The following is a 21,441-nucleotide window of genomic DNA, read 5'->3' on the forward strand; positions in this document are numbered from 1 at the left end:
TGATGCTTTAATGAGCTCTTTGTTAACGTTTCATCCACAATATTTATTAAAAGAGCATGTGCTACTTTTATATCTTTACAGAACTCAAAATGGGTAGACATTTAAAAAAAAATTGCCCCTTTCATTAGCTTTTAGTTTGGACTGAAAGAAGCCAGAAATACTGCACAACACTGATTTGTCTGGTATTTGCATCACGTTTGCCTGTTATTTACAGACTCTTTTGAAAGGCTGTAACTTTCAGGAGAATTATGCATGCATGAATGCTCTTGTCTGCTTTTTTTTATCTTGATATCTACTTATGCAGTTTTAATGATGCTTTAATGAGCTCTTTGTTAACGTTTCATCCACAATATTTATTAAAAGAGCATGTGCTACTTTTATATCTTTACAGAACTCAAAATGGGTAGACATTTAAAAAAAAATTGCCCCTTTCATTAGCTTTTAGTTTGGACTGAAAGAAGCCAGAAATACTGCACAACACTGATTTGTCTGGTATGCATGGCAAATGCTTATGAGGCTTAGACATGGCATTTGACATGGAATGGCAACAGATCATATCAATTAATAGTTTTAAAGGCACATTTTATACAGTACTTGCTTCTAGAGTTGACTCAAAATGTTATTTCACGTTGAAATGAAATGCAGCGTATTTAACTGTCAAAGTGATTGGTGTTAATCTGCGATTATGGAGGTTTGTGGTAATGATAAGCAAGTGCAATGTTACTTTTTACATCACAATGGCGAGAGCCAGGCCTTCACAGCGATGAATATTTAAACATCCCTTGGTTTGATCTTTGAGGCATTCAGGTCAGTAATATGCAAAGGGACATATAGGTAAAATCTATATGATTCTGTGACTGATTCTTCAAACTAAAATCTCATGTCAGAATATATCTGTTGTAAGTGTGAAATATTCCGAAAATGTATTTTGTGCAAGAAATAATAAACAAAAAGAATGTAAACTTGTCACACGTTAACCAAATAGCCTAAATATAGTCCATAGGAAAGGACCCAGTATTGCACACTGAGCAGAAATGATTCTGTGATGATTTTCACATAGAAAGAACATTTCATCGTAGCTCAACAGACAGGCCAAGTGATGTTCAGTAGTGTGGAACACATCTCATTAAGTCAAAGCAGCCTCGAAACTGGTTTTGCTCTCAAATTATCGATTTATGGTAAGTGGCCACCTTAACATACATATTAATTTGACATGCAGCACATTTATAATTTCTGCACATCTTAGTATACAACAAGTGTGTGGGAACTAGGGTAGAGGTTAAACTAAACCTAGACACTGGCTCTACCAATAAGATAAAATTAATTCTACTTTCTTCGAATATACACACACGTGACTCGTTTTCTATTATACCGTATGACTGGTTCACACCCTCTGAGTTAAAAGTAGATTATTTGATTACAAACGGTTCTTTTTTCCAACTTCTACTCGCTTGACAAGAATCAACAACAGTTGTGGCATCTAAAATGAAAGACAACATTGTAAACTATGCCATACTGCATACGTATTTTGAAATAATATTCATTCACATGTTTGGATCCACACTTGAAAGTTTCATATTGTCCCCACAAGGGAAGTGCATATTCTTTTTTTCTGCTTCCCTATTCAAACCTATTTCACACTGACAGAAGCAAAGCAGGTAATATGTTAATACATTATAAAAATCTTGTTCAAATTATTACAACCATAAAACATAAAAAAAGACAATAATTATTTGAATGATAAGTTCCATTAGACACTGTTCATAATTTCGTCATTTAATCAAAGTGCACATCAAATATGACACACTTTCTACTGCTTTCCCTCCACTTTTTACTTTGGATTGGCCTGTTACATTATTTTGCATGCTGACAACTAAAGAAAGTCTTTTATGCGCTATTTTTATCTCTTATTTAATATAACATCAAATGCAACACATGCATTTTCTCTATTCATTTTTTATATTAGAGCTCTTATTTTAAAGACCCCCAGGGCAGAAAGGACAGCTCTATAACTCTGCTTTGCAGTTTTACAACCTTTTGACCACTGCATGAGGCTCATTTTAATTTTACAATTAGGCTCACAAATAGTTTTACAAGAGGCAAATTTATCGCATACGTTTACATATTTTAATCTCGATTGCAATCTAGGATTTTTTCCTGCAGTAAAACAACTAATTCATGTATTTCTAGAATAACTAGAAAGGTTTATGATGGTACTCTGCATAATTCAGTTAAATGCAATTGGGGTCTATAGCCCAGAGGTCTAAACCATTGAGGTATGGCTGTAGTTTTGGTCCAGAAAATGAATAATCATATTTCACTGTCAGTGGAAAAACCATGCACATTAGAGTATTAAACTAAAGCTGCTCTTCAATCGTTCACGTCGCCTTTGACTGTATCACTTTTGATATCAATTTCAATATCTCTCCCTTTGTGAAATCTTAAACATTGTTTCTTGGTTCACTGGATTTAAATGAGCTCGGCAAAAACCACATTATTTAAACACCTTGCCCATTTTATGGGTATGAGAATGATGTACCAGCACGGAGAGCAAGGTGGCACACTAGGGCATCTTTCCTTTTTCAATAACAAAGACTAATGTCACACACCCTCACTTTTCCAAAGTGTGCTTTCGGCTAATTTGTGAGCATTCGAAGGGGACAATGTGTGCTGATTCACAAAGTGGAAAATCAGAAAAGAAAAGAACAGAAAATAAGACAAGAGAAAGAAAACCAACCCTCTAAAACCGTATGTATTTACATGATGACAAACACCACAGAAGAAAATTACCATCCCAACATAAGCAATGCTGATTAAAATCCCTCGCTGCTTTCCAAACACACTGTACCAGATTGGATCCAGCCATCAGCAATGTCAAAGCATCTGTAAATGCTCAAAAGGGTTCTTTACAGTCATTGTGTATGGCCATCCCCAGGGCTAGTAAACGCTGACGAGAGAAGAGAGAGCCAGGATCAGGTACCGGCAGGCCAGCAGGACTTCAGCGCCTCCTGTACTTCCATACGAAGCGGTGTTGGGTGCTGTAAACAACAGAGCAGAGACACACGCTGATTAGCAGATTCTCTCTCTCTCCTGGCAGCGAGTCATAGTTTCAGTCAAGCAGTACCTCCTCCCTTTTCATATGAGCGAAGCTCACGCTGCCTGCCTTCACGCTCTCAAATCAAGACTCACAACAAGCTTACATGCAGGAAGGAGGCCTTCAATAAGATGCCTTGTTTTAAACCCATGCTGGGTACTTAAAAATAAGAGGGCATAGCAATTCATCTTAAAGATATGTTGCTTCCTCTGCTTTTACCTTTGAACCTGCTAGAACACATCAAATCTCTTTCATCCATAATGAAAAATATATATTTAAAAATATGCAAAAACTTGCTGACATGCTTCTAGGCTGTTCTGGGTGGTTGCCAGTATTGGCACGTTTCTATGTGGTTGCTAGCGTGTTCTGGGTGGTTGCCAAGGAGTTGCTATGCAGCTGTTAAGATGTTATGAGCACATTGCTATGTCCTTTGCTAGGGTGTTCTGGATGGTCACCGGGGGCACTGCTATGCAGTTGCTGAGGAACTGAGGAACTTTGAATGATTCTTAATACACTGCTACAGTATGTGGTTGCAAGGGTGTTGCTATGAAGTTGCTAGGGTGGTTCTGGGTGGTTGCCAAGAGTTGCTATGCAGCTGTTGAGATGTTATGAGCAAATTTTTTTGGGTGTTTGGATATCACCAAGGTACTTTTAAAGATTCTTACCACATTGCTATGCCATTGCAAGGGTGTTCTGGATGGTTGCCAAGGAGTTACTATGCAGCAGCTAAAGGAGGGAATAAACTACACGCCTTTTAAAATCTGAACAGAATTTAAAACACTAGGCATCATACACTTGCCTTTGACTTTGTAAATAGTTACAGAGGAAAAACTGGCCATCACACACTAAACGACTTAAGATCATACACTACCAGACTTTAAAGTCATACACTATGCGATTTTCTGTGAAATCTGCCAACTCAAATCTGCAGACTGGCTCTGATTTTTGGCAACTAGCATCACCTTCTCCAGACTGTAAACCAGAACAAAAATCTGTTCTAGCCATAAGATGCTCTGAGTTCTTATTAGCATATTGCTTTGTGGTTGCTAGGGTGTTCTGGTGTTTGCCAGGACGTTGCTATGTAGTTGCAAAGTGCACTGAGTGGTTCTTTGCATGTTGCTGTGTGGTTGCTCGGTGGTTGAGTCAAAAAAGTATTATTCACGTCCATAGCATGGTAGGAGGCAAAATGTTATCTCCAAGCATGAGCAATAGTAATAGTGATGCTTGCCATAGCAAACTCCAGTGATAAGCCTGTGCTAATGCTAGGCATGCTCATATTTTCTCAGCCAACACAGATCTCAGAGGCTGAAAGCCTTCAGGTCTGTCCCTGAAGCAAAACAACTTGACTGTAGTACTCAGGAGAGGTGCTTCAGAACAGGTGTGAGAGTGTACAGGCATTCATCTTCATGAGAGTTTTTGTTTCACAGCTCTGTTAATGACAGACACTGGCCTACCTAAGGAGATTAGTACATCACACGCACACAAACACACACTCACACACTCAGGAGATTATGTGTCCTGGCTGGTATACTGACGTTCTTTTACATCCAGCAAATTTTTGTTATGCGCGTTATTTGCGAATACATGTGATGACAGTATCTAATGGAGTCATTATGATATGGATTCATTTGTTTGAACTGTTTTCCTGCATTAAAAACCACAATAAGACTGAATCATGGCATCAAATAGCACATCTGACAGTAATAAGTATGTTTGTGCATGGAAGATTGATAAAATAATTGCTTTGTGACAAGTCCTCTCACGAATTGCAAAAAATGGGAGCTCAAAGATCACATGAAAAGCCATGCATCCATTTTCGCTTCCATTCCAGCTTTTATGGCTTTAAATTACCAGTGCTGCTTAAAAATCTTTATACCAAAAAATTACAGCCACCTGCAATGGGAAGCCCGGAATATCAGAAATGGGTATATGAGATAGAAAATGATGCAAATTGTGATGATGCATGCAAGATGCATAGTCAGGCCGGGGTGGAAACGAGGAGAGCAAACTGCCCTGTACACTGTGGCTTCATTCTGCCTCCATCCAAAGCACCGGATAATGACACAGTTTTTGCTAGGCAGAGAGAGTGGAGCCGGTAACCATGGAAACAGCTCACATCCTGCATTGGCCCCTTTGCCAGAGCCACAGAGTGTGTGCACAACGCTACCAATGGAACAGAATAATTTAGGCTATAGGCACCTGCTGCAGTATCTAACTATAAGCACTCTTCGTCAAAAAACAAACAACGCCATATGGCCTGTGAAAAGTAAAAGGACGAAACGCTTTGTCCCTACAGTATATTTCTTTCCAGTGCCCCATCAGACTAATAGCTACTGGAACGTCGGCGATGATTCAGGGTCGTGCCAGAAACATCCTATCATCTGGCACTATAGAAGCAATTATGGAAAGCACCAATATTACCTGCCTGGCTGTGTTGTGTGAGTTAGGGAGCTGTTTAATATCCCACTGCGTCTAAATCAGTTTGTTGTTGTGACGGTGCAGGTTGTTACTGCACTTGCCATTTTAATTAACTCAACCCCTCCCCATCCAGACAGTGGCTGCCTTGTGATTACACTGCTTTAAATTTAAAGTGTGTAAATACAGTGAGAAAAGAGGTTATTGCACTGGCTTTTGCAACAACATGGCGGTCCCACAGACATATGATTGAATTTAGTTCAGGTATTAGGAATGCCATGACATTTCACATTTAAAAACAAATCGTCGGATTAACCACTTAAAGATGGCATATCTTGAGATGCAAGAGCATAAATTTCCTCATTAAGTTCGGATCAGGGAGTAATCAGTCATGTGCGTCTAAATCATGGTTATGCACTCTATCTAAAGCATGCAAAACCTTCCATTTGTATGATTATGAAGAGGACACGTATTATAATTCTGCATAATGATCGCTGAGGAACAGCTTAAGGCCACAGACAGAAGTTTCCGTGCAGCCTATATATAAGTACAAGACTCCAATTAAAGCAAATAAGAGCTCTCCCTCTGTTCTACTTTGTGTATTTGTTTTGGTTGATTTAGTTAACAGCTTAAGTTTTTTTTATGCATTATGTTGTTGGTGTGACAGCGCAGAATAAAAAGAGGGGCTGCCACCCTATAATCAGCTGCTAGTTCGAGTCCCACCATTCCTTTTAACTGACACAAGACCCATCGTTAAGCTACCTAATCCTTCCATTCAATGCTCTCCCTCTTTGTTCCGCTCTTATGCTATGATAAAACAAGTTACAGTTATAATAAGACTATTTCCAAAGTTTCAGTTTTTATTGTATTACTATAAAATGGATAGTTTTGGTTCCGATTAGTCAATTCCTGAATTGAATTTGAGGAACTAGTATAACTGTTTTCAACACTGATAATAAAAAAATGTTTCTTGAGCACCAAATCAGCATATTAGAGTGATTTCTGAAGATCATTTGACACTGAAGACACCAGTAATGCTGCTGAAAATTTAGCTTTGCCATCACAGGAATAGATTAGAAATTATAAAACAGAAAACAGTCTTTTATTCTTTAATAATATTTCACAATATTACTGCTTTCACTGTATTTTTGATTTTGAACATTAGAGCAGAAATTTAAAGAAATTAACATAACCCCAATAAGTCAAATTATTAACAAAAAGGGGAAGGTTTGTCAAGACAAACTTTCAATATCAGCTTGACAGTCTTATTTGAAAGTTTGAAAAAAGTTGAACATGTCTTTATACGGTTTTATAGGCCTTACATTCAGACAGATTTAAGGCCCAGGGTGATAAACATTTAATTTCCCAAAATGCCATTACATTGAATTTCTTTAAATTGCCATTTAGTAAATTCCACTTTCTGACATTTCAATTGAAATTCCACTTCAACTTCCTGTGAGGCGTGGTCAGTTCTTTCAAATTTGATCTCATGAACTGAAATGGAGGCAATTTTTAAATTCAGAATTTTGCACAACCCTGATGACCCTTAGTAAAATTAATGTTGGCTCATTATCTAATAAAATAAAACATATTCAATATACAGTCAACTGTTTTAAATTCATACTGTTGTGCAAATTCAGAATCATTTCTCCCTAAAACACATGTAGTACAGCAGTGGCAAACGAAACAGCAGTTTACATAATTAACTGAAAGCAATCATCTCAATGGCGCTTATGTGAGTGTGGCCGTATCTCCAGGTAATCTGCACAGAAGACGGCTGGCTGCAGCCCTTCTCCCTGGAGGCTAGTCTTCTCTGGCTTCGAGAGAAGGGTTCAATGTCCTTGACCATCAATCAGTGGCCTATTGTTCCCAATACTGCCTCCAGAGAAAGCCTCACCACGCGGGCCTAAGCTTCTGCCGAGTCCTTGGCAAACTGGCGTAAATCCCACATCTCCAATCTTGGATTTGACAAATATTCCCTTTAAGTCCTCTTTCAGTGTTTCTGCTCTCCATATGATAAACGACCTAATTCCCTGCCTCATAATAGAACAAACATGAAAAACGTTTTGTTTTCCTCGGCTTGCTTTTGCACAAACATCCGGCCAGTTGGTATCATTATTGCGCCGCATGTACTTGGCGGTTTGAAAACTTCGCTTGGAGTACTTTCCTTATCTTAAATCTGCAACCAAACAGCATCAGAATGAAAGTTTTCTATACTCATTAGGGCTGTCAGTTTAACACATTCATTTAGCCCAATTAAGCAGACCATTATGAGTATGACCCTGTTCACACCGCTCTTGCTTTTTCAGCAAATACTGATAAATGTGATTTTATCATGCCAATATATACATGACGCCTTTATATAATCTGATTAATTAATTTGAATATCGTGCAATTTGATTTAAAATTAAAAAATTATTATCTCGGACCTACGGTGCCCGGGAGCTGACATGTTCGGTTCACTTAGTTTTGTCATGACCACGACATAATAACTCATGGGAACGTGATAATATGTCGTGGTCACGAGATATTAATTTGAGGGAACGTTATATTAACTCGTGGGAACATGATATTATGTTGTGGCCACAAGATCATTTTGTCAAGGTAACGACATCCTTATGTTGAGGGAACCACATATTTTTCTCGTGGCCACGAGTTTAATGCGTAAACAAACCTGCGTGACCATAGCAACCCAGGATAATCAGAGATGGATTCATTAATATTTTATTTTGAATTAAGAAATTATTACATTATTACATTATTAAACTATGATATTAACCATAGGGTATAATCCATATATATATATATATATATGTAACCATATAAAGTGCATAATATAAAATATAAAAACATTTTTATCCATCCTACAGTCTTGTAAGTCCATGAACTGATCGTCTTTTTCCCATAATATTTGTATATTATTATTATTATTAGCCTATTATTATTGGTGATATTTTTATATTTGTTTATATTAATTTTTTTCCCTTCATTTCGATCTCTTAACGTTCTGAATACTTTTGTAAATAATAGACTACCGTAAATGCTCTACATGCCAATAAAGCTTTGATTTTGCAGACTGGAATTTTTGCTGGAATGCAGTTTAAATTTTATATATTTCATTTTATTTCGGCTAATTAATAGACCATAATTATAAATACTATAGTGTTTCCTTGAGGAATTAATCATTCACATAGTTTAATTTGTAAATGAAAACACAACACGCTCATTTATCATCACACATGGGCATAAATACAATCATAAAGTCAAAACTTTATTGGCATAATTCATAATTGTCAGGCGTTTATTTGCAAAATATATGGTAGGCTAGCAAATGCTAGCATAATTATACAAAACGTTAACTAGGTAAAGCGATACACAAATTGAAAGGGGAAATAAGCATATATAACAATAAATATAAAAATATAGCCCTAATAAGTTATTTAATAATAATAATAATATACAAATATTAAATTAAATTTTTAATGTTAATAAAAATGTTTTATCCATTTTTGATAATCCCGGGTTGCTATGGTCACACAAGTTAGTTTAAGCATTAAACTTATGGCCACGAGGAAAATATGTGGTTCCCTCAACATAAGAAGTCGTGGCCACGAGAAATGGATGTCATTCCCTCAACATAGCATCTCGAAGCCACGACATAAGCATGTCGTTACCTCGACAAATTGATCAAAATGACCACGACTTAATATCACGTTCTCATGAGTTAATAAGACGTTCTCTCAAATTAATATCTCGTGGCCACGACATATTATCACGTTCCCATGAGTTATTATGACATTCCCTTAAATTAATATCTCGTGGCCATGACAAAACTAAGTGAACCGATCATGTCAGCTCCCGGGCACCGTACGGACCTGCTAAAATCATCTGTTTTGGTTCTGATTATCATATTTATTGCACTGAAATCATGTGTTTTAAACCATATGAGTTTAAACTTCTGATATACGGTTTTCTGAGTGCACACATCCGAAGCACACGGACAGAAAGCGGCATCACAACATGTGAGTACTAAACTAAGTTCTCATTCACACACAAGTTTACGTTAAAAACAATCAAGCCTAGAAAAAAAACCAGTGAACCACCCCTTTAAAAGAATTCCATGTCCATAAAACATGGCACTTTATTTTTTTTAAAGAAAGTGAAACAAAGAAACAGTAAAAACTGCACAAAGAGTTTCTAACAAGGAGAATAAATGATTTAGTATACAAAACAAAAACTCAACGCCTGCAATTACAATCGGAACAGCAATTGACAGTACAAACACATGGTGAACAAGCTGCTACTATGAGTCAAAATTGAATAGCACTTGGAGAAAGTCAAGTGCCTGTGTAACTGTCTGATCAGTTTTGAGTTAACCACCTTTCTACAACTTGGGGCACTGATAAAGGTTGTTATTTTTGACAGAAATGTTTATTATGTTTCTGCTGTGATAATGATAATGGGTTTGAAATCCCAGGAATGCATTATCATACATAGAGCCTAACACTATGTGTGAATGGTCTGATGAGATAAAAATGAGCTAAATTCTGATTCAGTGCTGAGTAAAAGCTCATTTCAATATTGTACACAGAAGGAGTTCACCTGACATGCTGGTATTGAATAAGACTCGACTGCGTCTCTGCCTGGCCTTGAGCTTCACCTGAACACCAACACAGCAGGAAATCTTTTGATATGAGACTGCGGCAGACGACACAGCAACCACAAAAAGACATTTAATTTCACTTCCCTTATTATATACACTTTTCAGCACAGGTGGCACTTTCATATTGGACTTTCTTAAAAAGAGACATATTTTGTGTGATAACCATCTGCTCTCGACACTTTTTAAATTTCACAAAACATTCTTTCCCCTCAAAGCACGTTTCATCCTCAGCCTTGTCTGTTCTGAGCGAGGAAGCGTGAAGTTATTGCCTGTAATTGACCCAATGTATCGATTGATTATCGCGCTGCATTTTAAACGCCACTATTTCCAGCACATAATTATGCCTACAGGGTTTTGATTAGATCGCAGTGTGCTAAAGACGTCACCAGGCTCTTTGAGAATCCTCTGGAAAAACAAAAAGGAAACACATCTGCTGTGGAGTAAACATGGGAGATTCAGTGTCTTTGCCTCCTTCATCAACAAGCGTCCCATGGGTGGCGTAAATAATGAGTACCATGAATTGGAGCAGTAACACAAGGCTTCATCGCTGAATCAGCCAGTGCCGGTATAATCTGGCCATTTTTCCATTCTTCCCCCTCCTCATCATGTGAGACGACTAATGCAAAACTCTGCACTGAAATGCAACTGTGTGATATTCCTTGTATTGCATTTTCTCTTTTAATGGGGGTAAGTGACATATAACATGTCCATTAGCTTATCACCAGTTGTAACCACCTTTAATTTTATATCTGTAATTTTACATTTAATACATTTTATTTAATATTTCACAAGATTACGGTTTCAGTATTTTTTTCTGTTTTAGTCTTGGTCAGCATAAGAGAATTCTTTTAAAAAACATTACAAAATCCTACCAACTTCAAATCTTTAAACGGTAGTGTAAATATTTATTAACATTGGACAGCATATCACTGTACAGGACACTCTTGTCACTGCTTGACATTTCATCTACTCTTTTACATAAAGAATGTATTATTTTATACACTCTCAGAAATAAAGGTACAAAAGCTGTCACACTTTTGTTCCTATTAGGTTCTAATATGTACATCTTAAGTACTAATATGTACCTTTAGGGTAACAAAATGTACCCTTTAGGTACAAACCAAGCCTACCTCATTTCGCGTGGCGGTGTGCATGACATTTTTTGTAACTTTCCGCGCAGCTCCGCTTCCGAAGATGCACGAGTTCAGAGCGACTCTAGTCGAACATGCACGTCTGTGCTGGCATTTGTGTGAAACAGAAGCAGTTTGATGTTAAGTTCAAACTCCACCAGGTGCAACTTTTAACGCTTTGAGGGAAAACAATGCAGAGTTTTTTTGCATAGTTTGTCCAAGGCTTTTTAATTGAAGTACATTTTATTTTTATTGTATAAAAATAGAAATAGAATTCATTTAGATACTATTTATACACTATTTGCTTAAAGTTGTCTTGTGTTTGATGCAAAATAAACACGAAAGCTTAAGATTATTTTAATCAGTTTGTACATAAAGAAATTATTAATTCATCAACTCATTCATCACGTGAGAAATCTTGTATGGCAAATGACTTCTCACCGGTGATTCCCGATGGTTTTTAGAGGACAATTACTCCTCGTTGCCCCCTGTTGTTTCAAATAATAGTACAACGGCGAACGCGACAAGTATAAAAGCCTCGTCTGTTTGGGAAGGTGCGCGCAGTCAGCAGAGGCTCGCGAAGCAGAGCCAGGCAAATTCCCGCTTGACGCGCGGTGACGCGGATGGCCTGCTCCACCAACTTTGAGCTTCAAAAACGCTCTTCAGAAACCTACGGGTGACGTCACGGACACTACGTCCATGTTTTTATACAGTCTATGGTACAAATTAGTGTTATCAAAAGACCCGGTACAATTCGCAATTTGCAAACAATTCTCACCGCTGCAAGGCTGGATGTGGGAAATGGTGCTTTTATTTGCTGAATTCAGCAAAGTTACATTATTTGCTGAACATTTGCCTAGTGGTTTTCTCATGTTTTTATCTGATATCGGACCATTAGAGTGTTTGGACTAGGCCTGGGCGATAAAACGGTATCGATATTTATCGACGGTACACCTTCTTCGATAACGATATAAAAAATGCTCGATATAGTGCACGATATAGGCACGTGCTATGAGTGACTCAAACAGCACACACAAACACGAACACATGCTGAAATGAGTGCTGTGCCTGCCTGTGATGAGGAGATTGTGAATAAAAAATAATAATATTAGTCAAATTTAAAATAAACATTTGCATTTGAATGTTGGATGTGCGTCAGGGAGCGTCATCAGTGGTGCGAGAGATGCGGTGATGATGATGTAAGTGACGTTGTTGCATTTTAATGTTTTGTTAGTCTAGCCCATGAGATGCGCCGCTGCTCGCTGCTGCGTTCAAAATATTAGAGAAATATAGAAGCTCAATGCAGAGAAGATCTTGATTATGTGAAAACCGAAAACAAGCCATTCACACAGATGCATATTCAGTGCATTTTAGAACAAATATGACTGCTGCACTCGCGTCTCACACAAGAGATGTAGCCATGCAAAGTTAAAACAGTTTAAACGTTTAGAAAACACGTCGCGAAGTTGTGGAGGTTTATTCCTTTTCACTGCGTCTCATATGTTTTTAAATGCAATCTCTGTGATGGGCGATTCGGCTCTTTGTATTAAGCAATGCATAAATACATCATGCTGTTTTGTTCATAATTGTTTATGCAATTTACGAAATTATATTTGATTTATATGAGTTAATTTAGACATAATGCACGTTTTTTATAGACAGTTATTTCCCTGCGTTGACATTATGTGCTGCATTATTTTGCTCATTGCGCCCTCCTGTGGCCTCAGGATACAAGCCAAAAGTTTCCTTAAGACCTATTTAATCTGCATATAAAACATTAGAAATTAGACATTTGTTTAATTTTTATTGTGTGTTTGACTGTTAAAACTAAAACATATTTGATGTTTGTCTCAATAAATTGGGTTAGTTTAAAAATACAGTGGTTAAATTAAAAAAAAAAATTCTATTGCTCTTTGTTTTAAAAAAAAGTTATAAAAAATAATCGTCAATAATTATCAATACCAAACGATATGAAACATTATATCATTGATACAGTTTTTTAGCTATATCGCCCAGCCCTAGTTTGGACTCTGGAAGTTTTTGGGTCAGACGCTGTATCTCATGAAAGATAAAACGTGGTACCTCAGAGTTATCTATTTCTGTTGCTGTTTGTTTTAATTCAAAATTCATGTAGCCGGCCCTGTAGGCAATTTTGATTGACAGGACTGCTAGCACCAGAGAGTCTCAACAACAACTACAATGACTCTCAAAAACAAGCACTTCCGTGCACACAAACCTTCAAATGTTATCACCATCAAATCCAATCTATCTTTCTTCCGTTGCTGTATCCTTTCAGGCACTCTGACACTATCTGTGGGACTTACAGCACTGCATAAATACCAAACTCCCCACAGTGACACATGCACTTTAGCTTGATGTGGATGCTGTCAAACTCCCATCGCTTCAGGCCAGGAAGTGCTTTATACCTTTGTGTTTGAGCCTTTCTGGAAGGGGTCAAAAATTATTGATCAGCCTTACTTGATGATTCCTGACAAATTAGGCTGGGATATTGACCCTTTCTACGACCCCCTCTGGCAGCCGTGGTGCAAATTACATTGCAGCCCTGTCAGAAATACATCCACCGCTGGGAAAAATCAAGACCAGAGCTGAAGAAACAACACAGAAACCCTTTACTCTAGGTATTCTGTGGGTAAAAGTAACATTTAAGCTTGCAAGTTGAACATAAACATTGCATGAACACTTAGAAAGGACTTGAAAGCATGTTAAGAATGATTAAATACTTAAAAAAGCTGCTGCTGGGCTAGTGCAGGGTCACATAACATAGCATAACATAACATAACATAACATAACAACATAACATAACATAACGTAGGGCTGCAGGATTAATCGAAATTAAATCGCAAAGGCGATAAATCGCGATTAGGCAGAAGCTGCGACTGTCATGCGTATCTTTCAGTGAAGCATGGTTCTGTGATCAGCAGTAAATCTCCATCTGAAGGCCAGAGGGCGCTCTCGCGCTGAAACTCCAAATACGCCTCGCAGAAGAAACCCAAGAAATGCCTATAGCGGTTGCTGAATAAACAGAAGTTGTAACTGCTTTCATTAATTCAACGTGACTAATAAACACACAACTACGACAATATAAGGTTTATCTGAGTTCATCTTATTATATTTTTTATTATCATAAAGTATATAATACAGTGCTAATCGACATAGCCTTTATCACTGCTTAGAATACTATGAAATATGTTGCGTGCCTTATTCTGTGTAAGAAGCCACATCATCTCACAGAAGGATTTATTTCAAACACTCGACTGACGTTATGAAGTGAGTTTGGAGTAAAAACGTTATTAAATGTGGTATTTTCACGTGCTTTCAGATGGAACAGCATTTACTACACAGAGCCGTAGTTCACTGACAAGCTACGTAAACAGCTTTCATAATCGCAGAACGATTTTTTCGATTTCATAATCGCGGGATTAAATCGTCTGGGATTATGAACGCGATTTTGCGTAGCTTGTCAGTGAACTATGGCTCTGTGTAGTAAATGCTGCTCCACCTGAAAGCACGTGCTGGAGATTTACTACTAATCACAGAACCGGCTTTACTGACAAGATAGGCATGACAATCACATTCGATTAATCGTGCAGCCCTAAATAGCATATAACATATAGCACATAACACATAACATATAACGGACAGAAAAATGCCTCCAAAATGAACAAAAATGCCCCCAAAATTCAAGATGCAGGGGCAAAAATAACCCCCCACACACACAAAAAAATACAACCATTATGATTAAAGTAAAGTACAGGTTTGGAACAACTTGAGGGTGAGTATATGATGACAGAATTTTCATTTTTGGGTAAACGATCCCTTTGAAGTAAAATGTGAAAATGAATTAAATAAAAAATAACAAGTAAAAATCAATAAAGAAATTCATAAACGGTTCTCAGCTTGTTTTGTCTGTGTAGCCTACAAGAATATGCTGTGTCTTTTTCCCCACACACAAAAATGTTTGTAATGCATTCCGACAATAATGATGTTTGTCACATTACAGCTCTACCCTGTAATAAGCTCTTGTTTTTAAATTGTATTTATATATAGGCTATTTAAAATGACATTAATCTCACAACAGTATGCAGCATTAAACATGCAACGATGGCTTTTGTTAATGTTGATTAAATTTTACTGACAATAAGGGCTACAGTATTCTGATTTATTTAATGAATTGATTACATGTAAATATTTGACATAAACAACAGACAAACATTTAATAAGGTAATTATAAAAATACAAAGGTAAAAATGCCCCAGGAAATCACTTATAGGGTGAGAATACTGCCCCTTAATAGAAAAGTTCATTTCTGATCATACATAACGTCTCGGTTACGTATGTAACCCTCGTTCCCTGAAGGAGGGAACGGAGACGTCACGTCGGTTGACCGACGAAATTGGGATCTCGCTTAGAGGGACCAATCCACTTCGAGTGTAAACTAAACGAGCCAATGCACATTGGCATGCGATTATTGCATCCAGCTGCTGCTGATCACAGCGTGAGTATAAGTAGGCAGCAGATGCAACGCATATTCAGGTTTTCGCTGAGGAGCCGAGCCGGTGACCCGGCCGCTCAGCGGTGGTACAGGAGCTGTGGCGACGGGACGTGACGTCTCCGTTCCCTCCTTCAGGGAACGAGGGTTACCATACGTAACCGAGAAATTCCCTTTCACTCGAAGTGGATTGGTCCCTCTAAGCGAGATCCCAATTTCGTCGGTCAACCGACGTGACGTCGGGAGTGATTGACTGAAAGGGAACCAGTGTTGGGCTAGTTACTCAAAGAATGTAACATATTACTCATTAGTTACGCCTTTCAAAAGTAATATTGTTACTTTACTTATTACTTTCTGGCAACAGTAATTAGTTACACTACTAGTTACATTACTTTTTCTTCATGCACCACATAAAGTTGTAACTGTGTATCTTCCATATAAAATTTTTCTAGAATGTTACTAACAACATATTTCTGCCTCATCATTTGACCAAAATCCACATTGGAACGCAGTCAGAAGTTATAGCAATATAATGTACCACATGCTGATCAGAGGGATGTGGGTGGGATGTAATGCCAGAGTAAAGTAAAGCCACAACTTACACAACAGTGTTCAGATTATCTTTTTTCCTCACAAAATCAATATAATGCAATATTTCTATCTGCTGAATGTAAGCTTTTCCATATTCCAAGCCTGCCTGCTGCACTGGGCATGCATGTGCGAGTCGTGAAAATTATGAAAATAAATCTAGGAATTATTTGATTATTGGATTCTAAATCAGGGGGTTGAGGCATCAAAAGTATCTAAGTAACTGTTTTATGGATGGTAACTGTAATATTATTACTGAAATCTTATTAGAAATTAGTTACACTACTATTAACTGCAAAAAGTAATATTATTACAGTAACTAAGTTACTAGTAACTAGTTACTGCCCAACACTGTACACAACATAAAACATAACATAATGCAATATACTGTATCTATTTTAATTAAATCAGAATACATTGCTGCCAAACGGTTATGGCATCTACCAGCAGGGGCTAAGAGGGCCATGCTAACCAGACAAACCCTGACCCCTTGATCAAACAAGTAAATTTAGGGCACTCTTTGTGCATGACAACAGATTCTCATGAAATTCAGTGTTTTCCAGTATTCATCTGCTTGTACCACTCCTCTCCGCATAGAGTCCTATTTCCACATTATGGAGCTGACAAAGCCCTTCGAATAAGTTATGTTCATGAATAAGATTTGTGGTGTTTGAGGTATTGTTAAATTACAGGGAGCAGCCAAAACGCCTTCTGCCAAGAAGCTTATGATAAAATGTTCACAAGCATTTTTGAAAGCGTCAGTTTTCCCATCATAATGAAAAAACAATTTTGTGGTGGTTCCCTGTCAATTAATATGCTCTTTCAAAACTGAGGAAGGTAAACCTTCTAGGTATTATACAGTACTCTTTTGCACCACAGACTATTGTGTAAAATTTAAAAAAGTTAAAAATAAATAAATAAATAAAGTCATCTGGGCTTTTCTTAAGTAAAAAGAAAGAAGAATTTGGTTATTTTCATTTCAGTAGTTATTTATACAACTGCTTCAAAATGTACTTTTTGTATTTGACATGAAGTCTATAATGTTGGCGGTAAGAGCATAAATAATTAGAAAAGTATGAGTCAAACCACTAAGTGCTTTGAATAATATTTAAGAATAATTAAATATGCAAATAAAAAAAATGGAAGTGATATAAATAATCTTTAGCCAACCCTTGGCTGAGTTTAAAATTTCTACACAAAACATACTTAGTTTATACTGACAGAATCTTCCTCACTATAGTTTCATAAATTATAGACTAGTCTAGATTTTTCCCCTTTTCTTTGTGGCAGGTTCAAAGGCTTATGCATGAAATTTGCTTTCTTGACATAAAAATTATAAGAGGGCAATGCTTTAAATGCTGTATGAATGCATGTATGTATATAAATAGCATTAAAAATACTAAGATGTCACATATATTGCACATATACAATGTACATATTTCCTTAACAATGATTGTTGATTTATTCAATGCAAACCGATTATTACATTATAAATTACTCATTGTCTACAAAAAGAAAATCTGAATTAAACAGTGAGGTACTTATATCATAGATCTTACCTTATGATTAAAACCTTTTCTTGAGTTGTATAACATTAACTAAATAACAATAACATTGACTAAATATCTAATCATTTGTCCTGCAGAATACTTCAAATCTCACATTCTCTACAGACAGGAATTAATATGACCCTTCTCACAAACCAAACCATAAAAATTCAATTCAAAATATAAGAACAAGAAATACCACTGCAAGCACTTAATTTCATCAGTATTTTTAATTTTTTTTGGTCAAGAGAAATTTAGCTAATTGTGAGACAATTAGGCTGCTTGTTGGTCTTATTTGAGTCATGGCCATGAAGCAAAACTCAGATAATAGTTTCATATCTGGCTTTGCCGCTGAGAGACTGCATGAACGTGGCATCCAAACAAACCCCCCACCCATAGGGTCCTTCATTAAAGACATCGAAAGAAACTAATACAAGACCAAAACAAATTATGCCCTTCTCTCAGGATGATTGAAAAATCCAATTATAGTTATTTGAATATCTGTGATTGAGATTAACCCTTGGAGGAGCAAATGCGAGCGTAGTCAAAATGCCAAACTCTGTGTATCAATAGAATGCGAGTTTATACTAGCACCAAATAATATCTGACATCTGCTTGTAAAATAAAGTCTCTTAAGTGAAACTGTTTTCCCTCTTCTTTCCCCAGTGAACGACACCTCCGTCTCAGTGCTCCAAAAGACCTGCTATTCATCTAAAGAATAAACCCACTTCAATCATCTAAATGTCAACAAAGAAAAGAAAGGACACACTATCAAAAACTAATCTCATGGAAAACATGTACAGCCGTTAGAAATAAACAACCCAAGGTAGCAAACATATCTCTGGGAATAATAATAAAAAAGCCCCCCCACAAGAACCACAAAACACTTGGGTGAGGGAAGTCAAAGTTTTAATACTCCTCCGCTTTACTTTGATGATGGCGCATGAGAGAGAACCACCAGGGTAATGCTGTAACACTCTAAAGGTTCTGTGACAGTAAAACACTACAAAAACGAAAGCAAAGCAAACTCACTAATCCTCTTTTCTCAAAGCAGCTCAGACAAAAGTGTCTGCCAATCCTTCGCATACAAATTAGCGTTGTCAGTGTGGACAGGATGTAAGACGGGACTTATTAATGTCGATTGTTTGACTAGTCACATTCTGGCGGGATCCTCGAAAAAGTGTTTGGAATTTTGGCGGCAACAAGGTCTTGGGAATCGCAACTTAAGATCTCTTGTCAAAGAGATCACACTGCTTACTGACCTTAATCTATCGCACAACACAGAAAGAGAAAGTGACATGTCCCAAGGAGGTTTTTGCATGCCTGTGTGTAGTCTTGATGTTATCTGAGGTATTTAGAAAATGAGCCCTTGAGAGAGCTGAGGCCTCAAGGCAAATTTCTTAATTTGAAGTTTAAAAAATATGTTTAGAGCTTATGATGATGGAGCACACGATATCTGTGATTAAAGAAGCACCCATTTTAAGCCGTGCGCACACTGTGCGATTTATAATAGTCCTTTATGATTGTTGCTTGTCAGACTGTACGAATATGATCCTCATGTCACAATGTAGGATCTCAGCTGTCATTAATGTCAGACTGTACGACAGTCAAGACATGCTAAAAACGGACCCGCGCAAGAAACATGAACTCATGACACGTTCGGTGAAGGTGAGCTGCATTACACACAGGAATGAAATGGTGGTTAACGGTGCGTGTCCACTGGCGTGGAGCAGAGAGAGCGTTTTCAGTTCATTCCTATGGAATTAAAAGCACTCGCACTGCTCCGCTCCAGTGGACATGCACCATAACAATGCAAATTCCAGCATTAATTTTGATCATGGCTAGTCTTGAAAAACGAAGACAATCTGACGTTCGTCGTAGGAGAAGTCACACTGCAGGACCATGCGCCAAATCTTCTGACACAGTCAGAATTTAATTGGAGGTCAAATTTGATGGCAATGGTCATTAATTGGCTGTCGGTGAACATGTCAAATTAAAGACCAAAGACTTCAGATTTTAGCCTAGGATCAGAGGAATCTTTTAGGATTTCCAAAAATTGTCTCAGGTGGCCAAATCGTGGCCAAAATCGTACAGTGTGTACCCGGCTTTATCCAAGGGAAAGAGAGAGAGAAAGAGTGAGAGGTGATTGGTTATTGGCTATAGAGGAATTAGATCAGTAACTACAGTGATAAAGCTTACAACAAAAAACATCTTCCAATATAAATTCTCATTCGGAGAGTTGCAAAAAACCTTACTGGTTACCCGAACAACCCCCCTGTATGCCATTGGTCAGTTAAACAGATAGCCACGCCCCAAACTCACGCCATTGGTAGAGCCACTCTTGCTGTTGTCAGGCTGCTCAAACAAGCAGGGCAATGTTTTGATAATGGCAAAGTGTTTACACTTCTCAAGGAAATCAGCCCATAAATGGCTTACTTATAGTTGTCTCTGCATATTAAGCTGGGACAGGAGAAAGTATTTTAACATCAAAACAATTACACACATTACCTTTTAAATGGGAACAGCTGTCTGTAAAATTACATTAACTTTCATAATCGTGTGAAAAAAAGCATTTGTACCTGGCTGTGCTCATGACATTTAAAAACAGTTGTGCTCACAGAAATGCAGGTTCGAATCTGGCCTGCAATATGTACAAATGTCATTCCAGCTCTCTCTGTCCATTTTTTTTCTGTCGTTGTCAATGTTAAAAGGCAAAGAAAGAAAGAAAAATAAAGGGTGTACGTAAATGTCTTGACTTTTAAAAAAATACATATATCTGAAATGAAGAATACTGCATTTGTCATCACCATGACACAATCTTAAAGGGGTCATATGATGTGATTTCAATTTTTCCTTTCTCTTTGGAGTGTTACAAGCTCTTGGTGCATAAAGAAGATCTGTAAACATTTAAGTTGCAAAGACTAAAGTCTCAAATCCAAAGAGATATTCTTTATAAAAGTTAAGAGTCAACCACGCCTACCTAAAACGGCTCGTTCTAACACACCCCCACATGTCTACGTCACGATGTGGGAAGATTTGCATAACGCCGCCCAAATGTTCATGCAAAGAAAGAAGGCGTAACTTTTATTCTCGCTGTAGTATTGTTGTTGCCGCAAGCCGCCATGTCGTGGAGACGCTGTGTGTTTCGTTGTGAAAGCGAAACTACTTTGTTTGACCTTCCAAAAGAGGACGATATCCGCTTCGTCATGCCTAGAGCTGATCCGTGCTGGTCGCTGAGGAAATACATCAACTTCGCCTTGTGGATCGCCGGATCGGCTTTCACTGTGGACAAAGCGGAGTCCAGCCCGGGGTCGTCACATGTGGTTGCCACAAGCTCCTTCGTCGAATCCGCCAGCCATGCCGTTCTCAAGCCCGCCGGCCGCCGCTCACTCTAACCCGCCGGCCGTTCCTCACTCTAAGCCGCCGGCCGCCGCTCACTCTAGGCCGCCGTGTGTGACGCTGTGTGTTTCGTTGTGAAAGCGAAGCTACTTTGT

General features: G+C 37.7%; 1 protein-coding gene across 6 annotated transcripts in view; it reads right to left on the reverse strand.

Moving 5' to 3' along the window:
• Window positions 1–202: 202 nt before the first annotated feature.
• LOC107685309 (neuronal growth regulator 1-like) overlaps window positions 203–21,441 on the reverse strand; it is a 112,270-nt gene continuing 91,031 nt past the window's right edge. For all 6 annotated transcript variants that reach the window (XM_016481859.1, XM_016481857.1, XM_016481858.1 and 3 more), the window contains one exon: window positions 203–3,038. In XM_016481859.1, coding sequence (XP_016337345.1) covers window positions 2,938–3,038 — 101 coding nt within the window. In that variant the 3' untranslated portion in view covers window positions 203–2,937. The remainder of the gene's footprint in view (window positions 3,039–21,441) is intronic.

Source organism: Sinocyclocheilus anshuiensis, unplaced genomic scaffold, assembly GCF_001515605.1.
Source record: "Sinocyclocheilus anshuiensis isolate Anshui unplaced genomic scaffold, SAMN03320099.WGS_v1.1 scaffold385, whole genome shotgun sequence".
Lineage (NCBI taxonomy): Eukaryota > Metazoa > Chordata > Actinopteri > Cypriniformes > Cyprinidae > Sinocyclocheilus > Sinocyclocheilus anshuiensis.